At 37.6% G+C, this 26,452-nt stretch overlaps 1 protein-coding gene across 3 annotated transcripts in view; it reads left to right on the top strand.

Moving 5' to 3' along the window:
* The window catches only part of LOC110833230 (uncharacterized), a 77,428-nt gene that overhangs the window by 31,549 nt on the left and 19,427 nt on the right, over nucleotides 1-26,452 (top strand). For all 3 annotated transcript variants that reach the window (XM_087350261.1, XM_022071023.2, XM_087350262.1), the window contains one exon: nucleotides 17,798-18,010. In XM_087350261.1, the coding sequence (XP_087206387.1) occupies nucleotides 17,798-18,010 (213 nt within the window). The remainder of the gene's footprint in view (nucleotides 1-17,797; nucleotides 18,011-26,452) is intronic.

Below are 26,452 nucleotides of genomic sequence, written 5' to 3'. Positions count from 1 at the left end.
GCAGATCTGCAGTTTCATAGTATTTAATCAAAATGTTAGAAAGATACTGACAATTCTTTCACGTTTCGGTAGGACGTATATCAGAAACTAAACTCGCGTCGCTTCCTGCTGCATCTGCTACATGACTGCCTTACTGCCAGATATTTTTGAAGTAAATACTGTTCCGTGCCCACAGTAACTTAAAGTTAGAAGTTGTGAAATAATGAAATATTCAAGACTCCTGAAAGTGTTAGCGGATCTACCTACCTACCTTCAAATCCCAAGTGGCTATGGAGACTTCCCAGTTCTGCAAAGCGAACCAACACTTTGTAGTGCAATGTCTACAAAAGTTTTGTATTCACAAAGATAATCTTCAGCCGAGCTATAGTGCGTTCTATAATCAAAGATATTAAAGACCCAAGTTTATATACGACTCGAAAATGAAATACTGTTCACGTAATGTCTCCGTGTGGTAGTTGTCATCCCTTATAATTGTAATATCCTGGCTTCGAATCTCGTCCCAGATTTTTAGCAAATTTTCTCGGTTATTCCAGCAGCGATGGCCGTTCAGCTAATCAAACAATTCGCCGTCATTCTTGGAATCCAAAGCGTATTGACGTATTCATAAGAGCCCACCATTTTAGAATCTATACACACCGTCACACCTTTTCTCTTATCGTATGTATGATAGAGTTGTATTATTCACGAGGCTCAACTTTACTGTTTGCGTCATGACGCTCGACATCGGTTTTTCCAGAATTGTATAGAACGGCGTTCCGAAGTTCTATTGGCTTCACTTACATTTCAGAGTCAGCCATAGGCTTTTCGTCGATCAGCGTCGTCCTTTTACGTTGTCTCGATTGGCGTCGTTTTTCTGTCGTCGTGTCCAATAACTACCGAGGTTTATATGTGACAAATATGGCGTATCCTGGGGCGTTGCGACGCTCTGCGTCGATTTTTAAACGTCCTTTCCAAGGGCATCCGGAAGTTTTCTGCTGTAAACGTGGCTTCTTTTGTAAGCGTCCGTGTGACTGGCGTCTCGAAGATTGGCGTCGTTTTAATGTTGTGTGCAAGGCATCATAAAATTAGTCTGCCCCAAATATGGCGTTATTTTGACGGCGTCGCGATGCTAAGCGTCGGTTTTTCTTGGCATGTCAGATGGTATTGCTATATTAATTTATACCAAACCTGGGGTCTTGGGTGCGCGTCGTGACGGATGGCGTCGCGACGCTCGGCTCAGGTTTCCAAAATCCGTTTTCGTGTGACAATCTGCAATGAATTTGGCGTAGTTAGCGGCGTTACGACATTTGGCGTCCCGACGCTTGGCTTCGGTTTTACAACATTATGTTTAATGGTATCCCGAGGTTCATCTGCCCAAAATATGGAGTCTTGTAATTTCTTCGCGACGATGGGCGCCGGATTTCCGTCGTCGGCTATTCCGCCTCGCCTTTTAGCGTCGTTTTCAATGTCCTCCGTTTGTGACTTTGGTTCCTGTGATTTTCTCTCCGAAACGAAAAAACTGTCTTTGGCTTCGTTCTTCTCGTGAGCTTAGTTTTGGAGTTACATGAAACTTCCTCGTCAGGACTCGAACCCAGGACAGTTTTTGGCGATGTGGCGTTTTTTTCTGTAATATTTACTTCGAATCAAACAATTCATATCGTGATACCATTTTTGCGTTGTGCTCATTGTCCGAGCTACACAGAATATCTTCACTGGGAACATAACTCAGGATAAATAACGCACCTATCAGCCAATGTTTCGGATTAAAATTAATATTTTTGAAAAAGGTGAAACTGAGCCACACATGATTAAGGGTTACTGTAGTTATCCATATTCTTGTTGTATGGGAACATAATTGATAATGTAATTGCAGGACTTGGTGTTAAAGGCTGAGTTTTAGGATAATTTATCCACTGTTATTCCAGCCCTTGTTGGAGTTACCGGAGGGATCACGAGAAATATAAATTGCCGAAATATAACACGTTTCAGCCACTTTAACATTACTCTGTAATATTTGTTACAACTGGAAAACTCTCTTATATTTCATGCAGCTTATTAGGGACAGCTGGATTCTTTATTCGAGGGGATACATATATCGAGTTATTTTTATTTTGATATATAAATAGCTGAGAGGAAGAACAGATGAAATAAGTTATAATAAGCGATATCATTTGCGTATTCACCTACTTATTTTTCTCTTATAAAATTTTTTAATGAAATTTGATGTTGAAAAAATTTCTACTGAACTCACACGAAGAGCACAGGCATAAATTCTGACTCCAGTTGCGATTCGATAACTCGATATTTTGCGATAACAAGTCTGAACGTCATTCACTGGTTATACAGTTCTGTCAATTTATGTTCTATATTAGTACTTCCAACACTCATTTCTTATGCCTGTCCCCAACGCGTTTCAATTCGTCAACAAGAAAAATGCGTTCCACTGCACAATATATAACAGGATTTTAAGTGTAATATGATGGTGCGGAGCAGTATGTCCGGGAGTGGTTAAAAATACTGGAGCTAAACCTTCATTTCCTCATACGTCTTCATGGCGTTATTTAATCAAGCGCAGGTATCCTGGGACGGGACGTTTACTTAGCCGTGTTATCAGGACTAATACGACTAATGTTTTTCATACCCAATAGCATATACGAGACTTGATTAGATCGTCAGGTGTCAAAGTATGAATATGTTCATCGTGAAGTATTACAATTAGACATTCCGGTCGACTACCACTTTTTATACTAATTGGTGATCTGGACATAAAGATTGCAGCAGTTGAGGAAAAGAAAATGTCGTACGATATTCGCAGAATTTCTCATAATTGCTATTAAGTGCGTGCACAGAAAGTCCAAGGTCTACTTTGGAGTATAAAAATGGAACATGTCTCATAGAAATCTTTAGACCTATTACGAGTATTTATAAATATATTCGCTGTCAGATTATAAAGAAACTTCCTGTGTGCAGCTCATAAAGAAGATATGATTGTAATTCATCCCGTAAATGCTAAAGAAACTAATAACAATTGATGAAACAATTACATTCATAACTTAGATTCACTCTGTTCATTAACTTGTTCGTTTTTTAAAACGTTTAATTTGATACGTGTATATTTAAAACATGCGTTATATTTAGTAATTCAGTCTGATGTCTATTAATTAATATCCCCTCTCAATCTGCCATTAATTAATTCATTCAGCCACGCTGTATTTTATGTCGATCAGTTTTGTGCTTTGGGGGGGAGGAACCTCTTGCTGCTTCACCTCTTCGTGAGGTTACCGTCTATCCGTGATGAAGGAGAACGTTGTGTTGTGTTACGAACAGGGATTATTGTGCAGTGGCAGTTTAATCCCCTCGCCTGCCTGGTCTAGAGCTACCTGCTCTGAGCCCCCTAAGCGCCTTGGTCAAATAGTTCTGTGTACACCTCCCCTCACCCCTCCTCTTGGTTGGGGCCTCACCAAACAAGTGCACTATCATCATCATAAATCATCAGCATCAATACATACGATCTGTTACTGTTATTATGTAAACAGAATTGCGAATTATCTCGGGGCATCTATAAAACCAGTAACCTGTGTGAATAATTTCAACATTGCAACTAGAGAAACGAAATGATGATTTTCTGATTTAACAATTACGTCATCGTGAAATACATATTAATGATAAGTAATAAGTAAGGCCTTAAGGAAAATCTGAGTTTCTCACGGCGGTGAGTACAAAGATGGCCGTCTTCTGGGTTATCGCGCCGTGTAGTCTGGTATAATAGCAGTTTACCAAACTTTCAGTAGTTGCTGCCTCCATCATCAGGGGAGGCAGCAAGGACCTCTGGAACGTTGGTAAACTTCAACCAGACTACACGGCGCTACAACCCAGAACGGCCATCTTCAAATAAAGCCTTATTTTAAAAATTCAAATAAACCAACCAAAAATATCCAGACAAGTGTATTTGGGTCCTCGTTCGCTAAACAACAGGTGATGTTAATGCTGGTTATCAAAATATGTTCACTTTTATAAATTAGTGTTCTCAAAGAATTATATATTCTTACAGAATAAATGTATGAGTAGGCGAATGACACTTTTTAAACATTGTGTGTTTTGAATGATGAATTTTGAATGTTATGCATTTATTTGGCGAGGTCGAGGAAGACAACGAAAACAGCTGGGACGAGATAAGAACCCTGGAATTCTCGAGTACAAAGCGCAATGCTGACAGCTGCACCATATGGTGATATTATATCCGACATTGCAAGTGTTTGATATATCAGCTTCTCACTTGCAATTTATGTAGCACTACAGCGGAATTCGCGGAGAGAGTGGCTTGCACCTCGAATCCCATTCTGTTCATCCTGTTACAGGTGCGAGGAAAGTCAAAACCATTTCTGACCGCGAAGTGGTGTACAGATCAATACAGTGCAGTGACGGAAGGGCCTCACATTGCCAGGTTTTTCGTATCTCATGCGCTAAATAAAATGAACACGTGTGTCTAGCAAAACAGCTGATACAGTAACCTGGGTTTCCTTTGTAAATGCAGGCAAATTAAACTGGAGGCTGATGTGCTAAAAGTAATATCGTTTAAAAACAATAATTACATTACTTTATAAATAGTTAATTGACTATATTACAATAATATTATTACTTCATATAACACGTACAAATGTTAAGCCGAAATGATGAAACGCATTATTTTTTATCGATCAAAATGTGCTTATGAAAAATGGAATTAAAATTAACGAAATCAATAATTAGACAATTTCAGAACTTTTTCATCCCAAAGCTACAGAATAGCTCTTCATTTAGAATCTGTCACAGAGTAGAGGCAATCAGCATTTTTATACTTACTAGGGTGAAAACGACAAGGAGAATGAGATGGTCGAGACATGTAGCACGCATTGGACAAATAAGTAATTTACGCTAACATATTGACGAATATGGCTTCCCAATAATAGGTTAATTTTATGCATTTCGTGTAAGGAACACTTAATAATTTTTGCTGTGAACTACTATCGGTCAGCTTGGATTTATTGTGAAGATACCCGTTAAGGATTGTTATTATTAATGTGGTGATGTAACATGGCTTTACAGTCATGGGGATGAACGCTTAATTTTAAAGTAATTTCTTTAGAATTCACTTAAAATACGTAGGACGCACGTCTCTGCATTTCATTTAACCGTTGATTCATTCGCGACTTGGTATTTAGCCTGTCTCCTGTCTCCTGTCTTAGTGTGTGTGGGCTGAGATGGACGTTACTTAGGAGAAACGCAGAAGAAAGCAGCGTGTTCATTACTCACTTGTCTGTAATTTATCTGACTCTATTAAGATAAATGAGTTTCAGAGAGAATAATCTAATTGAACAAACAGCTACACTGTTTTTGCCATAATTAGATCTCTGTTCTCTAGACATGCTTTAGGCGTTCTTTATTAACATATGTAATGGCAAAATTACACAACGCAAGTGTGATGTACTAATACTAACTCAAAGCTTTGGCACATGACGTCAGTAAGACTTGCACTATGCTTTCAACACCTAAATAAATGTACAAAGAACTCCGCTGAGCAGGATCCTTCTTTGGAAGCTAATAGTCGCTCAGCTACTCAAGAAATTCTCCACATCTTATGGTACCCGTAGGTTCATTACCGTGTTAACACGGGTCAGTCATTGGTTCGTGTCCCGAGTCAGATAAATCCAATCCACATATTTATATCTCATTTCTACAAAATTCATTTTAATATGACTTTGTCATCTGTGCCTCCAAGTTATCGCTTCCATTCAGGTTTTCAAATAAAATTTATATGTATTGTTCCCATCTGTTTCAAGCGTTATACATGCCCATTACCATATTTGTATTTAGTGAAGAGTTATAATTGTGAAGTTCTTCATTATACTATTTTATTCAGCTTCGTGGTGCTTCCTCTCTATTAGGTGTAAATATTCTCTTCAGCACCTTATTCACAAAATCTCTTAAAATAGGCTCACTCTAAGGCGGTCGGGTTTCTAACTCCGGCATGTCGAGAAGGCCTCTGCCGATTACATTTGTTCAGACTTCCAAGCGGATACAGAACACCAAAAAGCTAATCATGGTTTTATAACGATATTACAAATACTGATATGACATTTTAAAATTCAAATGTACCAAGGATTTTTCTGTGCATTAATAAAAATCTAATTATAGTTATTAATATTTATCCCAAAAATCAATACGTATTGCTATGGACCGAGATGGATGAATACCATTAAATGTTCTAAATGTGAGGACGTACAAATATTTTAATAACGCAAACACTTTATATTCAAGTAATTAAAAACCCCATTACATTAAAGCTATGCCAAACGCCGGTGCTTCAATCCAGTAAAATGTAGCCAATCGTACACACTAAAATTGTCGTTTATCTTCCTCGTCGCAGACATAAACATGTGGTATATATATATATATATATATATATATATATATATATATATATATATATAGTTGAAAAATTACTGTCTACTGGAATGTTACACCATGTAGTATAGTCTGTTGTAAACTGACTGACGTTTCAGATGTGCTCACAGTCTCCATCATCATGGTCTGATGATGTAGGCATCAAGGTCCTCTGAAACGTCGGTGAACTTCTACCAGACTGCACGGCGCAACAACCCAGAAGACAACCATCTTCAAACTCACCGCTGTGAAAACCTCAAATCCTACATATATAACTTTGTATTAAAATCTGTATACAAAAGCAGAACATACGTAACGTATGTGAATATGTTAAAATGGAATTGTAAGGTGTGGAAACTGTTTGATGTTCCTTCTGAACTCGGTATCAGTACTGCGTTAGTCGTCAAGCGCCTCAAAACAAACGTCCGCTGAAGTGAATGTACGCGGACTATTCAGGTATTGGACCGCCTTGCCGTATCGACTACTTCTCTGCCATGTTTGTTCTGCAGGTAGTCTGAACGGAAATGATAGGCGTTATCTGTAAATAACTGCGATTAATGTTATCTTTCAGTCTTCCTCTAGGACAAGTTGTCTTTTCGTGATGTGAAATAGGTGAATGCATTTGGAGAACCTGTACACGTCAACTATTGGGCATGACAACAGAGAATAATAGATGATTGCTTTAAAAGTGATAATGTTAGCATAAATTACATTGAAGACAGCAATCTTCAGACTCACCGCCGTGAAAACCTCAAATCCTACATAAATTATGTTCTTTGCTGGTGGTTTAGACCACTGAGCTGATTGGTTGAGATTTCTTAGTGTTCAAGAAACTGAATTGCTTTTAGTGTAGTTCCCACTTCAAATCGAATGATGAGTTGTCTTTAAGCTATGGAAATGACGGCGTTTAAAATTACGAGAACTTGGATTTACTCATCTCTTTCCGACCTCAGTAAGCTCTAAAATCCGAAACCTGTGACCTTTCGTGACTCTATTTAGTGCCGGTTCCTAAACATACTTTATTCTCTGCTTCCGCCTGTCTGGTTCACTGAACGATTTAGAAGTTATACATCCGACATTTCTCTAAAGTGGTAACTATGACTGACAGTTCGATTAAAATAAACTTACATCTACTAACTTGGCATTTATTTTTTTAATTTACTTGAAGTTTATTTGACGATTCTGTCAGTAGTTCGGAGTATATAGCTTAGAATTGTCCTCTCCCTCCAAACGCCTACATGACGTGCAGCGAACTTTTGTTCATTACTGCTGTTGAGAAATTTAAATGGAAGTAAAGTATTTCTACAGTACACAGAACTCATATTTAAGAAGGAAATTAAGTCACATCCATGTTAATGAAGTCACATATTTTAAAAATGTAAATAGAACTCTGTAACATGAAAAGAATAAGGCATGCCCGTATAATGAACTCGTGGTGATAAATAATTATGGCGTACACCCTTGCACTCGCTGGTAGCACGTTATGTAATGCAAACATTTGCACTCTCTGCCTGTTCCAGATGTTACACTCGGATACCCTACCTCAATCGATTTTAGCTGATATAACCTGCATCATTGTAGCGTTAAATGTATTTAATAGTTCGTATTATGATTTGCCATTGTCTGCATGTGTTATCTCGTGAGTGACAAATGGAAGAAAAGTGTCCATTTAAACAATGGAAGGCTGTACAATTAAAGAGTAATGCCGCACGATTAGATATACGCTGAAAAAATAATACCTGTCCGATTTCTGAGCTTCTAACTCCAGAATGTTTGTGTTGCATAAAGGATTTTTTTTAAATTAAAAATTACAGAATAAATTCGTAACATTCGATCCTCCTACTTCGCTAACCACTGAACTCTGTTGTGAGCCAGTTAGTTTCCTCCATCTCTGATCGTCATAACCTCTTACCCTACCGTTCTTCTTAATGTTATCTTTCCATCTCCTTCATAGTCTTTCAAGTGGATGTTTTCTAAGAGGTTTTCCACCAAAATCCTGCATGGATTTCTCTTGTCCCCTGTTCTATCCCCACCCCCAGCCTTCTGTATGTCTGTATTCTAATAACGCCAGGCGATCTGCCTAAGTCAGGACGATATTTGTTATTTACTAACATTCTTAACCATTCACTTCATCTTCTGAAGTCTAGTTATCCTTCTGAGTTCGTATATTTGTAATTTAAGTGTCGTTTTTAAAGTAAGATATCACGTTTTACACTCATTCAAAACAACGGGTAAAACTCTGCTTTTGTAGTTCCTGATATTCATTGTTTTGGAAAGTAGGCAAGACATGTTTTTCCAAACCAAACAATTACAAGTCTTTCCATACACATTGAAGTCTTCCAGGGAGATAAACCACGTGCGAATGAATTAACTTCATTGTCACTCCGCTGATCGTCCGAGAAGACTTCAGTGTGAGAGTGTCTACCTACTTCCATTGTGAACCTCAGTTCTGTTTGTTGGTATTATTCCCAGATATCACATAAAATCCATGGATACCTTATTTCAAAATATTTTGCAGTGTGAGAAGTTGACTTTATTCGTCACTTGCCGATCCAGTAAGCAGTAGAAACTGGAGAGCCATGACCCTTTGTGACTGTTTACTACCAAACCATCTTAAATTATCCCTGCTTCCACCCGTCTATCTGATTAACTAAACGACGTAAAGTTAGGATATTACAATTATGTTACGGATTTAGTGGGGTTGTCAGCCATCCCAATTAGAATCGCTAACAAAACGCTGAGAGACACGCTGACACAATTCCTGACGGATAGCGAAAGTGATGTAAATTCTGGCATGGAGTCAGGTGTTGCTATACGTAGCTTTACTTAATTAAACAACGACCGTAATCTACAAGAAGATTTACAAGCAAATCTTTGTATCCCCAACGGCAAACCTGCCTCTTGGAGTGCACGTGTTTCCTTACCAAATTGAAAGTCTGCTTCAGAAAATATCACATCGCCCTGATGATGTAGGCAGCATGGACCTCTGAAACGTCGGTAAACATCTACCAAACTACACGGCGCAACAACCCAGAAGACAGCCATCTTCAAACTCATCACCGTGAAAACCTTAAATCCTACGTACAATACATTCGTAGTTTAAAATGTAGATGTTTGATCTTTCGTGACGAAAAAATTACTATTGATAGAAATTGCCTTTTGCGAGGCATCAAACTGTCTCTGTTGGAAGATATGAGTGAATTGCTTACTACGGGTGGAACAGGAGGTTGTGGGATGTGAACTAAAATCACTTCTGTGAGTTTCTGAAAGGGGGCTATTTATAGATGTTATTTTTCCGTAGAAACTTCAGCGGGAATTATAGTAGCATCTACTAAATTTTAATGTATCTTATATGTGATACTGAAATTTCAATATTTTTGTGAACTGTCGCATATTCAAGCCCACTTTCTGATGGTTAGGTGTACACTTGGATGAAAGTTCGAACGTCTGCAACTTGAAAATTATGCATCTTAAGAGTTGGTAGTACGCTCCGCTTAACAAAAAGTAATTTAGTAACTATATGTGTGGACGTATAAACCGCCAGTTGTGTGTACGATTCTGTTCTGAAAGTTTCAACAAAGAGAGAAACTTTCTCATATCTCATTTTAATTACGTACTTTGTCATAACGTCTTAAGAGCTGAAGTTAATGGCCTGGCCTTTTCTTTAGCTATTACCTTTATAGGCCTACTTTTTTCCCATTTCTGTTCTTTTTTAAGTTGCTTGTTTTAATTCAATAACAGTGTTTTTCTATCTTTTTTGTCTGTTATTCTGTGTTCTTTCTTCTTGCTTCTTTTCAACTTCTTTCGTTCTTTCTTCTTCTTTATTTTCTTATTTTCTAGTTCGTTTCTTTCGTCTTACACTTACCGTCATTAATACAACGGTTTTTCGAAAATAATTTCGTCTCTCCGCGTTGTTATTAAATTATCGGACTAAACTCCCTTTCCCGTTCCTCTGTTTCAATGTTTTCTCATTATTTTCTCTAAGCATCGCAGTTCTGCAGTGGAACTTATAATTACGTTGATAGCAGAAGTATTACTCGTAAGTCAATACAGGGGAAGGGGGTGTCCCATTATCAGAAACACGATGCACCATGGTTTATGTACACTTACATAGAGTTTGCGTAATCACCTCTCTCGATAATCTGAAATTTCACTTTTCGAATGATGCAAGCAGAACAGGCGTTTCACAAGAAGTTTACCCTCTTCTATTTGACGTCTTCCTTAAAACGTTCAAATTGTATAATAATAGTTCTTTAAAATGTAGGGTTACTTTACTAACTCACCTCGTGCAGCAGAGTCCGTGAAGATATTAATAGTCGTTAGCTAGTTAAGTAATTCTGTCACATGAATAGAATCTTTATTACTTTGTCCACAAAAGCCCACCAGTGGATACTGCGCTAAGCCAGATGAATCCAGACGACTGTCCTCTAAGATGATGTGCTTTGTAGTTTGGTAGAATATACCGACAGTAAACAAGCATATCTGAAACGTCGGTAAACCTGTACCATAATACACTGTGCAACATTCCAAAAACATTAATTTTCATGCACGCCGTCTTGAGTCTAAAGATGAATCCAGTCAACATTCTCATGAGTTACTTCTTTAAGCCTCTTTTTTTATCCATCTCCGCTTAGGTCTCCCAAGGTGTCTCTTTCTTTCAATATTTTCAAGCAAACCCCGTATACATTTCTCACATGTTTATCCTGACACATCCTTAACCTAAATAATATTTCTTGATTTAATGATCATAATATTTTGTGAGGAGAGAAAATTATGAAGCTACTTATTACTAATTTTCAGTTGTCTCTTGTTCGCCCACGCTTCTGTGCAAATATTCTTCTCAGCGGCCCCGTTCTTAAACAGCCTCTTCCCTTTAGAGAGAGAGAGAGAGCGAGACGAAGCTTCTCTTCCCACCCACACAAAACAACAGAATTCTAGAGTCCCAGTGCTTGTGAAAATGCTGGCATTCTGTGCCATATTGCTTATTCTTGCAAACTTTATTCCCCGTAGAATTCACGTATATAACAAGCAAGATGTGTGTGATAAAAAGATGCAGGTAGAAGTGAAGTGTAGCTCGGTAAAAACAAAAGTTTTCCAGCATCCAGTGTTTGCAGAGCGCTGAAGCAGTTAAATTTTACAAATGTTTATATTAATAATTCTTACAGCCGAGGGCACCGCAAAATTGTATCCGCTGTAACGAATGAGAACATCTAAGCCTGCAGAATATTAAATTATCTACACGTAATAAATAGAAGCGTCCAAGTTGTTTTAAGATTGCGTTATATTGCGTACGTATAAGCCTTGCGATTAGCTGTTCGCCCTTTCGGGTACGGGTAAAGATTTTCCCGTGTTTATTTAAAACGCGTGAGGAAGAAGGCGAATAGCTCCACGCGTTCTTAACCTCGGTAGCAGAAAGAGATAAGAAATCAGCTTCGCTGTCCGTGCATTATAAATACTTAGTAATTCAGAAAAACTGAGAATTGTCTTGATTGTGTTTATATTTTCAGTAGAAGCGTTCATGAAGGTCTGCTGTATGAGAGGATTATTTGTGATAGCTCTGTTTAAAATAGAAAAAGGAAATGTTTTAGATGCATTATTTACTTTAGATGTGTTTAAATTAAACATTTTCCCCCTAATATCATAGCAATAAAGTGTGGGTTCAGCCTTGTGGCCAGTAACTTTGGACAATGGAATCTGTGTTGAATTACATCAGAGCGAAAGCTTGGCTTGAGTCACACAGCATCCAGCCTGATGCCACTTGGAAGTGTCCGAGGCAATGCCCATCGGACTGCCCATGTGAGACGATAGGGCAGGAGAGGATTACGAGGCAGAAAGCGCAAATGAAATTCTTGAGATCGGATGGCGGATACCGAGATAATGATCAGAATCAAAATGAGGATATAAAGAACAGAATTAGGGACTCAATATAATTGGAAAAGTCCGCTCTTGGTCAGAGATGGATGAAAATTAAACTTCTGGTACAGCAACTGACAGGCGTGTAAGACAGCCAATATATTAATGCATTTTTCGAATTAATGATAACGTTTACTTTTTTCTCTGAAGTCTTAAAATGCTACCCTTATTTTTGGTTACAAGATCAAAGTTTTTATTAAATTATTTAAACTGTTTTATGGTAATATTTTATTTTTCAACACTTATTATGTAGTAGCCATCTTCTGCGCTTAAATGTATATACATCTGGCGTTAATATTGTATTTTGTATGCAAAAAATATCGGAAACGGTTAATGCCCTCCGCAAAACATGAAACGATATGGAATATACGATTACAGAAGACCTAATATGATTTCATACTACGATAATGCTAAGCCCGATAAAATAAATTTCATTTGTGCATGAAGCTGCTAAACAGAGGCTGGATTACTGTAGTAATTTTCGAGAGATGGGAATTGTGCAGTCTATGTTGAAGTATCATTGTCAAAATATCTACTAGGATTGCTTTTAGTTAACGGCAAATCCCAAACAAAGTAATTAATCTCTGTAGTGTTATCAGACACGACGAGAACGAATCCAATGAGAATCAGTAGTGTCTCTCTTTGCGTTATATTTGTACTGGAAATAAACAAATACAAATTAAAACTACAGTGTTACTCAGATCCTTCTATACTAATGTTTCACAACCAGTGGTTCGCGACTTAGTTCATGTAGGTCCGCCATTACATCATCTGATTCGAATGTCTTATAAATAATGATAATGATATTCTGCATTATGAATCGATGTAACAAAATCAATGAGAAGGAAATGGAGGGACATGTCTTATGCTCGGCTACTCGAGAGAAAACGTAAAAATTTGGTCTCTGAAGCTGAAGGGAAGAGACTATGTACACATGAATAATATTAACAAATTAACCTCCTTCAGACTATAACGCCTCGTAGAAGTAAATACGGCGTATTTTTAAACTACTGGAATAGCCATTACGTAATTAAACTAAATCCAAGGAGCAAGTTGCTTCCTGACAAGCTGATGGTTTTTCAGATAGTCAAGAAATTTACTGCTCTTTATGCAACTCGAAGGTCCATTACTGTGTTCTGATGAACCACCACAAGTATATTTTATGTAAAAGAAAGTAATTTCATGGCGAGGAAATTAAAAACCCCAACTGCACTTATAGACAGACGGAGAAGGTGTAAGGGATATTACCCACAAGACACCCGGGCCAAGGGTGAATTTTGCTGCAATAAAGAAGCTGACTCTCTTATCCCATGAGCTACCAGGCCCTAGTCTCTGTTTCTGGTGTATTCCTGTATGCAACTGTATATGTTTTGTTAAGTTCTTTATAAGAAGAAAATACTCGATATGAAATTTCTTTATTACTTAATCCCATTTATAAAAGCCAAGTATTTTTTAAAATGAGATAACTGTTTCTTTCTCTGAAATAATTTATTTTCCGCGGCAGTTCCTTAAGGCTAATTTATGTATTTAATTTCTCATTTTACTGAATAAAGCTGAAGGTAATTGCGTTTGTAGATGCAATTAACATTGTGGATTGTCTTATTTTGACTCTGTATTTCCGTCATTTATATCCCATTCTTCAAGCGGAATAAATACAAGTGAAGTAAAGAAGGTCTTAAAAACTAATGAAGTGCCAATGGTTTTTCATATATGAACATCATATTTTCTATTGATACAACTATGCAAGCCTGGTCTTAGAATGTATATTCTCAAATTTATTTGAATAATCAGATTCAGAGAGTTTAATCAAGTCAAATTCTCCTCCTTCAGCCTTCAGGAAATACATGTTCGACCTTCGATTAACAGTCACTTTTGAAATTGTCAGCTCATGTACGTCGTGAGAAAACTGCATAATGTTAAGTTTCTCATGAGCATGTTCCAATTTAGACAGCGTTGAAATTAATTTCATTCTACATGCCTATTCATTTCAGAATGATGTATTAAAGTATGTTATTTTCAGTACTATGATTTTTAATATAACTGCATCTTATAACTTGTTAATTACAAATTTTAGCCTCGATATTTCTTTGTCTTTCATTATAAAGAAGTTTGTCGTGCCATGAGATGAGCTGAGTCGTTGTATGTTGCTCTCTTTCATCCTCAGAATCACTTAGAATAACATTTCCATACAGGAGAGCGGGCACAATTCATTTCTAAGAACTTTTCTCTGCAGTCACGTTTCTTATTTCTGACCCCGAATGAAATGTTTGTGAATAAATAAACTCAGTGTCTAATTAGTTTCAAAAATGAAAATTCTCCTATTACTTCATATGAGAAACAGCGCTTGTTATAATTTCCATTCATTATCTGTCTGTTTCACCTTAATTTATATAATAAGCAGTAAAATTGACCTATATTTCGAGGATAGGAACATTGCATTCACTATTCAACACATCCCATATAGTTTCGTGGAAGACCTTGAAAAATAAATAAAATGTTATAATAATGTATAATATATCTTTTCGTTTGAAAAGGTAGTTATTTATTTTACGATCTGCAATTAATTAAACAGTCTAGTTTACATTTTATGGCGAAAATAAAATACATTTTTGTGTAGTAGTTTTATAATAATACCGTTTTAAATTAATCCTCTCGTTCATCTCAGCTCATTTGCATTTCTCTTGTAATGAATTTGCACGTTGTAAATTCGCGAAAAGCCAGATACTCACGCGGACTTCTTTGCCTCTACATAAGTGGGTATGAACAAGAGATATTCGAATATATTTAGGATAAAATGACCATTGTCTTTTCTTTAAGTTAGCGTGTGTCTGTCTGTCTGTCTCTTTCCCGTGTCGATAAAACTACGAAAATTTTAAAATAGTCGCTCACCACCTGGGATTTGAACTAAGTACCTTTCCAATACAAAATATTAAACCTACATATTCGGTTACTGCATGCCGTTATATTTATTCAAATAAATACAAATGATAGGGATAAACATTTATTTTTATTTGTATATTTCCCTTTTAGTTTGTCCATTGGAGGTAATTCAGTTTTATCTGTTGGTACTCCTCTGCCTGTATCTCTGTCTGCGTCTCTACAAATTGAAGTCACTCCAGTAAAGTGTACCATATTACATGTGATTGATTGGAACGATTTTCAGATAATGTGAGCGAGAGGTGGTTTTGATGTTTGGAATATCAGTATCATTCATATCGGTTCAATCATAATAACTTGATTATAAACGTTAGTGCGATGTGATTCAAGCCGACGGCCTGCTGTGTACAAGGATTATCACGCACATTACCAGATTCATCAGCGTGTGATAGGCGTCCATGCAAGATCAGAACAAGCTTTTAATAATTTCGTTAAAACGGAACAATTCGCAGTGCACAAACCTTTAACACGATAGGGAAGCCGTATTTACTATCTAATGTAAAGGAAACACTGGTATCCCCCCCCCCCCTATTATCTCCACCAACCTGAAATGACTACTTACATATCCCAGACGTACTAACTTTATGAATTATTGACCTGAATGTAATAACACCCCTTATTATATTAATATCTGTTTGTATGCCGTAATATGGCATTCTACGCTTCATTTAACAATTACATAAGAGCAGACTGTTTTGGAAACATTTATTGTGAACGCAGTGTATTGTAATCGTGTTAGTGTTACATGGTTGTGCATGCTGTGAACATTTGTGTTGCGTGCCTCGTAATAATCGATCTTGGTTTCAAGCAAAGGCGGTTTAATGTGTGTTAATATAAGAACGCGACATTTCCCTCTAGGAACCCCACTATAGCCATATATTTTATATCTTTAAAAGTTAAAATGGAAGTAAATAAGACTGAGTTATGAATTATACACTTTGTATGATAATGAAGATCACAGGGTACAAAATCATCAGAAAGATACCTTTGTTGTTAAGGTCTTTTCAAACCCTTTAAAACTTTTTCTGCCTAAAAGCACAAATATACGTATGATTTGAGGTTTTCACAACGGTGAGTATGAAGATTTCTGTCTTCTGGGTTGTTGCGCTGTGTAGTCTGGTCGATGTTTACCAACGTTTCAGAGGTCATACTGCCTCCGTTATCAGGGCGATAGAAGATTCTGTCTTCTGGGTTGTTGCGCTCTGTAGTATGGTCGATGTTAACCAACGTTTCAGAGGTCATACTGCCTCCGTTATCAGGGCGATAGAAGATTCTGTCTTCTGGGTTGTTGCGCTCTGTAGTGTGGTCGATGTTAACCAACGTTTCAGAGGTCTTACTGCCTCCGTCATCAGGGCGAGTCATCGACCAGACTACACAGCGCAACAACCCAGAAGACAGAAATCTTCACAAATACACGGTTCAGAACACTGCAGAAGACGGACGAAGAAGAGGGAGAGACGAAGACGATAAGGAGACGAAGATGATAGAGGAAGAGAACTAGAAAGAGGGTAGCAGAAAGAGGCGAAGGTGGAGGGAGGAGAAAATTACTATAAGGAAACATTGTGTCTTTATGTCCTTCTCAGTTATATTTTTTATAGAAAATACACTAATCACTCTATAAAGACAGAGTTCTTCCCGTTGAGTAGAACATTTAGCAACAAAACTGATAATAAGGCTCGTCTTCTCTGCAGACGACCGAGCTGTTTGTGTATAAAGAAGCTCATCACATTGCCTTGTGTAGTCCCGTAGGTCAAACGGAAATGACCACTCGACAGACCTGTGACGACAAAGACGCGCGGCAGTGACGTAGACTGCTCCGAGCCTCTTGGCATGCACATTTGTGGCAAAAAGCAGCACAAGAGGATCGTAAACTACTTCTATAACTGCTCTAATTTAATATCAGAATGCCTTAGCCTGACTTAATTCACTAGGTAATTGGTTAGAATATCGGCCGAGGTCTGCGTATTTTCTTCTCTGCTTCTGCAGCGATAATAAGTTATCCTGTAATATACAAAGATAATTTTCTCTCTTCCACCATAATTTACGACATATTATCATCCTCGTATCACGTGTGACGCTACTTGACAACTGCCTTTGATTCAGCTCTGTTAAGTAGCTTGCGAATAAATAAACAAACAAAACACGTAATCAGCACAAAACATCGGCGTTTGAAGGTTTCTGGCGATGATGCAACACAGGGTAACTGTTTTTATAATTTATTCATCGCCTAGGTGTTATTAATTATTATAGATTTTCTCACGGCGACGAATGTAAGGTGGTCGTCTTTGTGTGTTGTGCCTTGTAGTCTGGTAGATAATGACAGACGTTTCAGAGGAGCTTACCTGCTCTATCGTCAGGGTGCGGTGCATCATCGCAGATGACAGTCATTTTCGGTATTCAAGTTGGCTCCCTTAGTATGTAAATGAACCACCCGTTTTTGGCTTCGCAGATCTGCCATCCTCGATTGCAACTCAAACAAAACAAAATATAAACTTTGTCCAGCTGTTGATTCTGTTGGTTAATTCTGGCACTAAACTGATTTCAGGTTCGAGTAGGGGTACGAGGAAGGGATACAACAAGTTGGCGGGCGAAGAGTCCGACGTGAACAATGCCAACTGCACGGCGCCACAGTGCGTCGTGCAAGAGTCGTCAGGTCCCGGACACGGCCCAGGCCCCGGAGGTCCGGATTCTTCGGACACAGACTCCAACTGCACTGACCTTGAACTGGAGGAGGAAATCTCGGACGACTCCGACTATGGTGAATACATTTGCAGCTACTCTCTATTTGACCTTGTCCATTCTCACTGTTCGGTGCTTCCATTTTATCGACTTTAAATTTCATTTGTAACATTGTAACTCAACCATCACTTTTCATAACGAATTCATAACAAATATTTTGGTTGCTGGTGTATATTTATTTACGTGTTTATAAAATGTTTATACTCTAGTTTTGCTTTTAAATGTACATTAATAAAAGCTGTTTGGAAAGGGGATTTTGCCGATTGCAGACCTACCGTGAGAGAAGCTCTTAACGTAACAACTATAATCGTATTTTGTTAATGAAGATATTCAATGGTTTATCAAATAACGAAGTTCTGATACCCTAAACGATCTATGGATGTTTTTGCTTGTAATTTATGTCTCGAAACTTTAACAGAACGATGATTCCACTGCAGTTCATGGCCCGCATAATCTCAAGATCTTTTATAAATCACCCATTTTTGTCACCATATTATTGTAATTCACGAGCAATTCATCAACAATCTGCTTCCAGCTAATATCAAACAGGCTTAAGTACTAGCGCACTTAGGCAAATTAAAATTTCCTGTCATTATTTCCGTATTTACTTAGTAATAAATTACTTTATACCACATTATAACACATTATAAACCCCTATAACCGGAGATTTACTGATATTAATTTATGGTTGAATAGTTTAACTGTTGTCTCCAGGGTGATCACGTGGTAACATCTGTGAAAATAAAAAAAAATCTGTAAATTTCGTGAAAGATTGATCAGAGCTACATAAATGCAAGAACGCAGAACTATAAACAAAAAGTAAACTCTCACAACACTGACAAATACCATTAATTTCTATTGTCTTTCTGTTGGAACTAGCTTGGCTGTTCCATGATAAAGCAAATAATAAACTGCTGGACTTCCCGGAGGTTATCAAATGTACGCTTTATGCAAGCGAACAAACTGTAGCGACGTTCCAATTTATCTCACGGGCTAACTATATTTATAGATATCATCTTGTCTGGAAAAAAAACATTTATTGTGTTTTATTCACGGGGCAGTGTTGTCAGAATATAGTTAGTAAATATACGCATTACAATGTTGGAAATGTGTTTTTCATTGTAAGCAACGGAGAAAATTAAATATGAATTGAAAAGGTCTTGTTCACCTATGTGGAGTTACATGCAGACGTAACCCGTTAATACAATCACATAGGGTCATGCAGTGGTGACCGTTAATATTTCATATTCTTCTCATTCGCCTGAATATGTTCGTGACAAAAAGTTGACCGTGGAACCACGGTTCCGGAGAATTTGACGTAAATACGTCTATACGGAAAGGAAGTTTATATATTGGCTTTATTCTAATTATTTCCTTTATACATGTTTTACAATTGAGATAAATTTGATTCAGACATTGCTTAATCAACTTGAATTAGTTACGCTTATGATGGGTCTGTGGTAGCTGAATGTAAGGTAAGGTAAGGTAAGGTAAGGTAAGGTAATGTAATGTAATGTAATGTAATGTAATGTAATGTAATGTAATGATTTAAAGGTAACAACAATGCCGAGTAAACAGATGACGTTTCCTAGGTAACAAAAATGTTTGAATGGTTAACTTGAATTAGTTACGCTTAAGATGGGTCTGTGGTAGATGAATGTAATGTAAAGTAATGTATTTTAATGTAATGTAACGTTTCCTAGGTAACAACAATACTGAGTAAACACGACGTTCTCTAGGTAAACTTGTTACACTTTTTCGTTTTCCTTTTTCGTTCCACTTTTTTGCCGAATGACCCTTCTTTATAGACGTATTTACGTCAAAAAACAGTGCGTTTACTTAGTACCAAAATGTATTTTGTATGAATATTTCGTACCTTACACTGATTCGGTATTTTTTGTTGGGTATTACTATTAAACTCGTATGTCACCGAGTCGCAAACAACATACTGGCTTTTTCACACATGTAAGCCACTGAAAAGCAGTATTTGTTTACTTTGCTTTTTCGTAGGTTATAAAACAGCTAAATAGTCGCATAAACAGCAATTCATTTCTTTCTTTGTGTATCGTTATTTTTTTGTTTTTTGTGTTCCATATGTTTATACTTTCTCTCCACCTGCCTTGCAGAAGGTCTTGCAAGGGAAATCAAGAACTGGAATTAATTTGGCCTCCAAAGCCTAACTGCAGATGCTGTTTCTCTTAAGACAGGTTCAACATTTATTTTTATTTCATTTTATTTGGGTCTGATACAAATCCAAAGCCAAAGTGGAGGCCTAACTAAAACCCTGAAAATACATGACTATTCTTGGTCATTTTGAATAATTCTGTGGACAGTAAGGACAAATGGGGAATAGGTTTTCAGTCAGGCAAGGCGAGATAAGAGGTTACTTGGGAGACCTATGCGTGAATGAGAGAATAACATTGAAGAAACAAGGTGTGAACTGGATTGATTTGGCTTTGAATGGGTCAGTCTTTGTTCTTTTGTGACCATGGTATATTTGTTTAAATACAACGTGTTTGTGACGTAAAGTAACGCTAACAACTTGAAAATGGCTTTCGGTCAGAAGCACTGCACTTTACTCTGTACCTCCAGGATACTGGGGACTGGACACAGACTACAATGTGAATGTGTCTTATTTTATTTTTCAAATCGTTGCACAACTTTACATTCTCCTTGTGATCTGTAATTTTTCTTTCCAGACGAAGCCCTATCATACTGAAAGCTTCTTTGCACGAACATTTATGTTGTTTGAAGATAACCGTCTTCTGGGCTGTAGATCCCTGTAGTCTGGTAGAATTTTAACAAGGTTTCAGTGGTTCTTGCTGCCTCCATCACCAGGGCAACGTAATGGCCATTGCCCTCTGTGACCTCTAAAACGTTGGTAAACTGCTACCAGACTACAAGGCGTTACACCCCAGAAGACAATCCGCTTCAGACTCACAGCCGTAAAAAACTTAGATCCTATTTTTATGTTATTTCTTTGTCAGTAAAAACGGTATCAACTTTGCTTATTTGTGTTTCCATTCAATTCAATCAGCAGTTCCTACGCATTTCTTTGCTTTCTTCGTTATAAATAGAATCCTGACAAATGTAGTATATTACCAATTCTACACTACAGTTATTTTACCATCTCAGTAATAAAACTTCTCGGAACGTAAGTTCACATAATTTTATGCAGTGGTGTGCCGCTTTAAGGGGAAAGTAATTTACAGAGCATATTAGCCGGCGAAAAGAATATCAAGGAAAGACAAAATAGCAAACGAAGTATTTAGAGAATAACTTGGTTTACGGAATTATATTTTGTACCATATATATCCAATAAATGGGCAGACAGCATTTGGCCCAAATACGTGCTCGAGTGGATGCTGGTAGAATGAGGAATGTAGGAAGAACTAGTGTTAGATGGATGAAGGTAATCCATTATACAGTGACAGAGTGAGTAATGGAAGAAGGATAGTGTGTGGATACAGAATAATGATAATTGAAAATCGTAAGATTTCAATGGTGTGAATAACTCGGTACATTAATAATACTCCTCGCTGCTGGGAGTTAAACCAGCGAATGCATTTGTTGCTGTGTGTAGTCTATTTAAAATGAAAACTTCCGTTATTATCTTTCAGAATAGGAATAGTGTTACCATGGCAGCGAAATATTTATTAAGAAGGAACGTTAATAACGACCTACAAGATCACTCAACACCCTGATGATGCAGACAGCAAGCATTTCTGTGACATCAATAAACTTGTGCCTGACTACAAGGCTCAACAGTCCATTAAGATAAGCCATTTCCAACGTTGAGGGGCGTTTACAATGGCTAATTTTAGCCATTAAGAAGTTCAAAGTATTAAATGTTTTGTGAACAGCACAGGAACTGTTTTCAAGGAATACGAAGAGGATTATCGAGGCTGGAGGAATTTGCATTATTTGGGGGAAATATTAACTTTACCAACAATCTGATATATGCCCTTGACTGCTGTTGCGGCAATCCAAAGAGATAAAAAAGCAGTATTACATGTTCCATTGTGTTCTAACAGTGACGGCGACCATGTAACAGTCCGTACCTATATGGCGCCATCCTGATGACGTCATTACACGAGGCGCTTTAATTAATTCGGTGGCTGTGGAAATATCTCGCATAATGAAAAAGCTCTAGGGAGGATTCGAAACTGTAGTGCCAAAGAGCAAGAAACTGACCTCGAAAACAACAATGTTGCTGCCCGCGTATACAACAAAGTATATGAATGCGTGTTGCATTCAGATCAAGGAAGATGCTATAGGCACCTGCATGTACGAGCATGCATGCGGGAAATGAGAAATGCGAACAGATTTTATTCGGGAAATCAGAATACAAGGAACCAGTTAGAAGACAGGTGTAAAACGGGAGATAATATTAAAATTTATCTTAAAGAAATAGATTGCGAAGTTGTGCTTTTTAAACAGTTGCCTAAAAGCCTTTCATATACGACAAACACCAGGTTTCTGCGGATCTCCGCCAAATATAATTATATCTAATATAAGCTTTACTCCTGTATCTAAAACCCCACATTTGCCCTCCCTATTCCAAGTCATATCTTGCTGATTTTATTGTTTTACTCACATTTACCTTTATATAAACATTCTTCCAAAATTCATAAATCTACACCGTTACTGCATGTTGTCATTTCCTTATTAGGTACTTCATCGTCTGTAATAAACTATTTTCTATCATTCCTCGTCGCAAAATCTTTTTTCTTTTAATATATGTTAAAATAAAATGTCGGTGGTTTATTAACGATAAGTAAGAATTGTCTAAGCCACGCTGAAAATGGAACGGTGGGAAAATGAGTTGCTGAAACCTCGCACTGAATTTCTGGGTTTCAAACGACCAAGCTCAGACGGTCCTGCTTAATGAAGACGAAGTTGGAGAACTCTGTTGTTCACATACATCTAATGAAAGGAGTTCCGCTTACTCTGGTTGTAATTTCGTATCTCCCTTCTGAAGTCACTCGTGCTTCTATAGGCAACTAGATACCGAATTTCAGTCGTGAATCGACGGATCGCTTCCTTTCATTAAAGATGAAAGTAATTACATTTTTACATCTAATCCTTTCTCTCATTACGTTCAACTTTGAAATCAGGTCTTAATTTTATTAATTACGTCTAATCACCCTTAATGGAACTACAAGGCTGTAACTAGGAACAGACCGGATTGACGTTGAAGTCTTCTCGTCAGACACGCTTTGCATGTCGGGAAACGAAGTGGGAGATTGATGCAGGAACACAAGGCCGCTGCATAAAGGATGATCAAATGAAGGGGAAGTCGAGATTCGGGAATATACAGCATAATATCGGTACGACGATAAACAAAACGCGTTAGAGAACTGTAGAGGATTAGAACGGATGTTTAGGAATTTTATACTGGGGAGTTTCACTAACCGACGTCGACATATTCCAGATTTTATTAAGACTGACAACGATAAAAGGCACTCCACATGGAGACCTGCATGTGTTTCTGAGCTCCGAAGTCACTGGGTGGGAAATTCCTCGGTCATTCGTAAACGTCAAACGTAGGACAATTTACGCGTGGGAAATCCCCAGCTATGAAATTAACCGGCCTTTCGCGAAAGTCAAAGATCAAATTTTGGCGAGCGCCCCAGAATCGTTTCGCTGCGAGTGAACGCGTCCTAATTTGGTGAGATTTCAGGTTCTCAAGGCGGCGAGTATAAAGATGACCTCGTCTTAAAATTTTGCGCCGTGTAGTGTGGTAGAAGTTTGCCGACATTTTCAAAGGTGCTTGCTGCTTCCATTATCAGGCAGTCATAGTGGAGGCTGCAAGCATTTCTGAAACGTCGGTAAACTTCTACCAGACTACACTTCGCAACTTCCTAGAAGCCAGCCATATTCATTTCGTTAATTGTTTAAATCACTACATCATTGTTGCATATTGATGATTCATAATAAGTATCTGTACAGTATTCAAGTAAATTATTCGTTCTTGCAGACGTCGCCTGAACGTAAAATGATATTAAGTTGCATGCTCTTCGTAAAAGGATAAAATAACACATGATAAAGCTTACATTGCTAAAGAATGGAATCGATAACCAATTTACGAACAGGGAATCTCTAACCCGGCTTTGTCGGAATCACACACACACACAGGAGTGAGTCGTATTCCATAGTTACCATAACGGAAATTACTTTCCACTCTAGCAGTCTAAAAAGCACTACACGATTTATTCATATACGTGGAAAAGATTCTCAAACATGGAAATAAAATTGCAATAACATTAATATACCCCAATATTCCGATGTTAGCGTTGATTTATATGTTACGTGATTTACTAGGGTTCAGTTTTTTTAAATTACACATTTGTTTCCAATGCAGATGGTCTTCGCCCGGTAGAAGCTTATGTTTCCATGTCCTTAAGAAGAGAACCTGCTCACACGAACTAACTAAATTTCTGTAAAATAATAATTTGTGGAGGTAAAATTTTTACGTGTACGTATTTGTTTCTGTTTAATACTATTTGTAGTAAGAATTAACGATACATTTTAAAATCATGCCTGATGCACGGAAGCTTTGTCATCGCCAGGACAATATAAGTCCAGGGGTTTTCTGAAGAGGGGCCTTTAAAATATTCAGGATATTTCGAAAGCCATTTTTTCAAAAGGCATATTTCTCCCTTTATGTAGGAAACTGAATGACTATAATCCTGTCAGTTTGAAGTCATGGATAGTTTAACGTCACTTCAAGATCATAAGAAGATAAGTCCAAGGTATTGAGCAATATGGGCCTTAAATGTTCGAAGCTCAGTTCAAGAACAATTTTTCTCAGGCTTATATCTATCTAACTTTATTAAACTGTGTGACCATATTCATGTTAGTTTGAAGCCACTTATAGATAAACTTTATTCATAAGTCAGGGCAATTACATTCCAAAAGATGGAGCTACTTTAGAAGGATATGTTCGGTTAGTTTAGGTTGGTTTGGGTTGGTTTAGGTTAGGTTACGTTAGGTTAGGTTAGGTTGGGTTAGGTTTTGTATGAGTGGGCTGTGTTAGGATATGTTTTGGTCCCTTACGTTCCTTTGTGTGGTTAATTTTGTATCGTTTTAACTTCTGTTGTTACGGGATAGGTATGTTTTGGTCACGTAACTGTAACAAGGTGCCCCTTGTCCAGTGTAACAACTGGCCCCACAGTACGCCATTTTGATTTAACGGTCAAAGCAGTGTCAATATTCGACTGAAGTGAAGAAAGAAGTAAACGTATTGCTCTTAATATAAAGAGCTTTAGGTAAGGAAATTTTAAAGGACCTGCCTTTATCACACGGTCGTGGAAGTGAGTTCAAAGTCAGAATTTTTTTTACTTTTTACTGGTAAAAACACTTAAATCAACCTAGCTCACGTAATACACAAGCTACAAGTACCATACCTCGGGTAGATCTGCGCACAGGGGAGACGCAATTGATACGAGACTCGTGAGATGCTGCTGAAAATGAGTGATTTTTAAAATAAAATATAACAACTTGCCCGTGTAATAACTAGCCCCCTTCTCCCCAACTTCACACTTCAGAGTCAAAGTAAAGTCAATTCTTTGTCGTGCTCAAAAGAAAAAAGGAAATGCACTTTAAAATGAAATATCTTTTGTTTTATAGCTATGGAAACTATTTTCTTGTCTCTCGGTTTGTGGGATATGAAGAAGTTGAAAGCATCCCAGATTGTATCGAGTGGTGAATTTTAACGTCTTGAAAGGCGGGGACTGATCTCTTTGACCTATGTTCTCTGTCGTTTCCGTTCCATCTGGAACAGACAGAATGAAAATAGATTCGTGTAACTGGGTCATCTTCTCCTTTCCTCTCCAAATTTACAACCCTTCAGCAAGGGCACTCCAATAAAGTACCGACAAGAAGACAGTTTACGTTCTAATGCAATCCCACTGCGAAAGGGAATAAATATTTATTACGTTCAAATACAGAGCTTTGCTTAAATCCAATTGTGGATGTCTCTCAGGGTCTTTTTATTTTTGAAGGTGGCTGTCTTCTGGGCTGTTGTGCCGTGTAGTCTGATAGTTTACCAACGTTTCAGAGGTCCTTACTGCCTCCATCAACAGGGCGATGTGTTATAGGTCATTTCAGAGATGAGCATGCGTGGAGAAAGTTTTGCGCTTGCGCAGAAGACAGAGAAATTTGGCTGCTAAGGAACAAATATATATATATATATATATATATATATATATATATATATGTGTGTGTGTGTGTGTGTGTGTGTGTGTGTGTGTGTTACGTGTCACGTGTCTTTGTAAGATCTGAGGTTTTCCCAGCGGTGAGTTTGAAGATTTCTGTCTTCTGGGTTGTTGCGCTGTGTAGTATGGTAGACGTTTACCGACGTTTCTGAGGTCATACTGCCTCCGTCATCAGGGCGATTCACCTCTGAAACGTTGGTAAACGTCGACCAGACTACACAGCTCAACAACTCAGAAGACAG

Source organism: Zootermopsis nevadensis, unplaced genomic scaffold (genome assembly GCF_977971745.1).
Source record: "Zootermopsis nevadensis isolate Lab colony 2312 unplaced genomic scaffold, Znev_1.0 Znev_ptg000017l, whole genome shotgun sequence".
Classification (NCBI taxonomy): Eukaryota; Metazoa; Arthropoda; class Insecta; order Blattodea; family Termopsidae; genus Zootermopsis; species Zootermopsis nevadensis.
The sequence above is the reverse complement of the archived record's forward strand: the minus strand, read 5'-3'. Positions and strand labels throughout refer to the sequence as shown.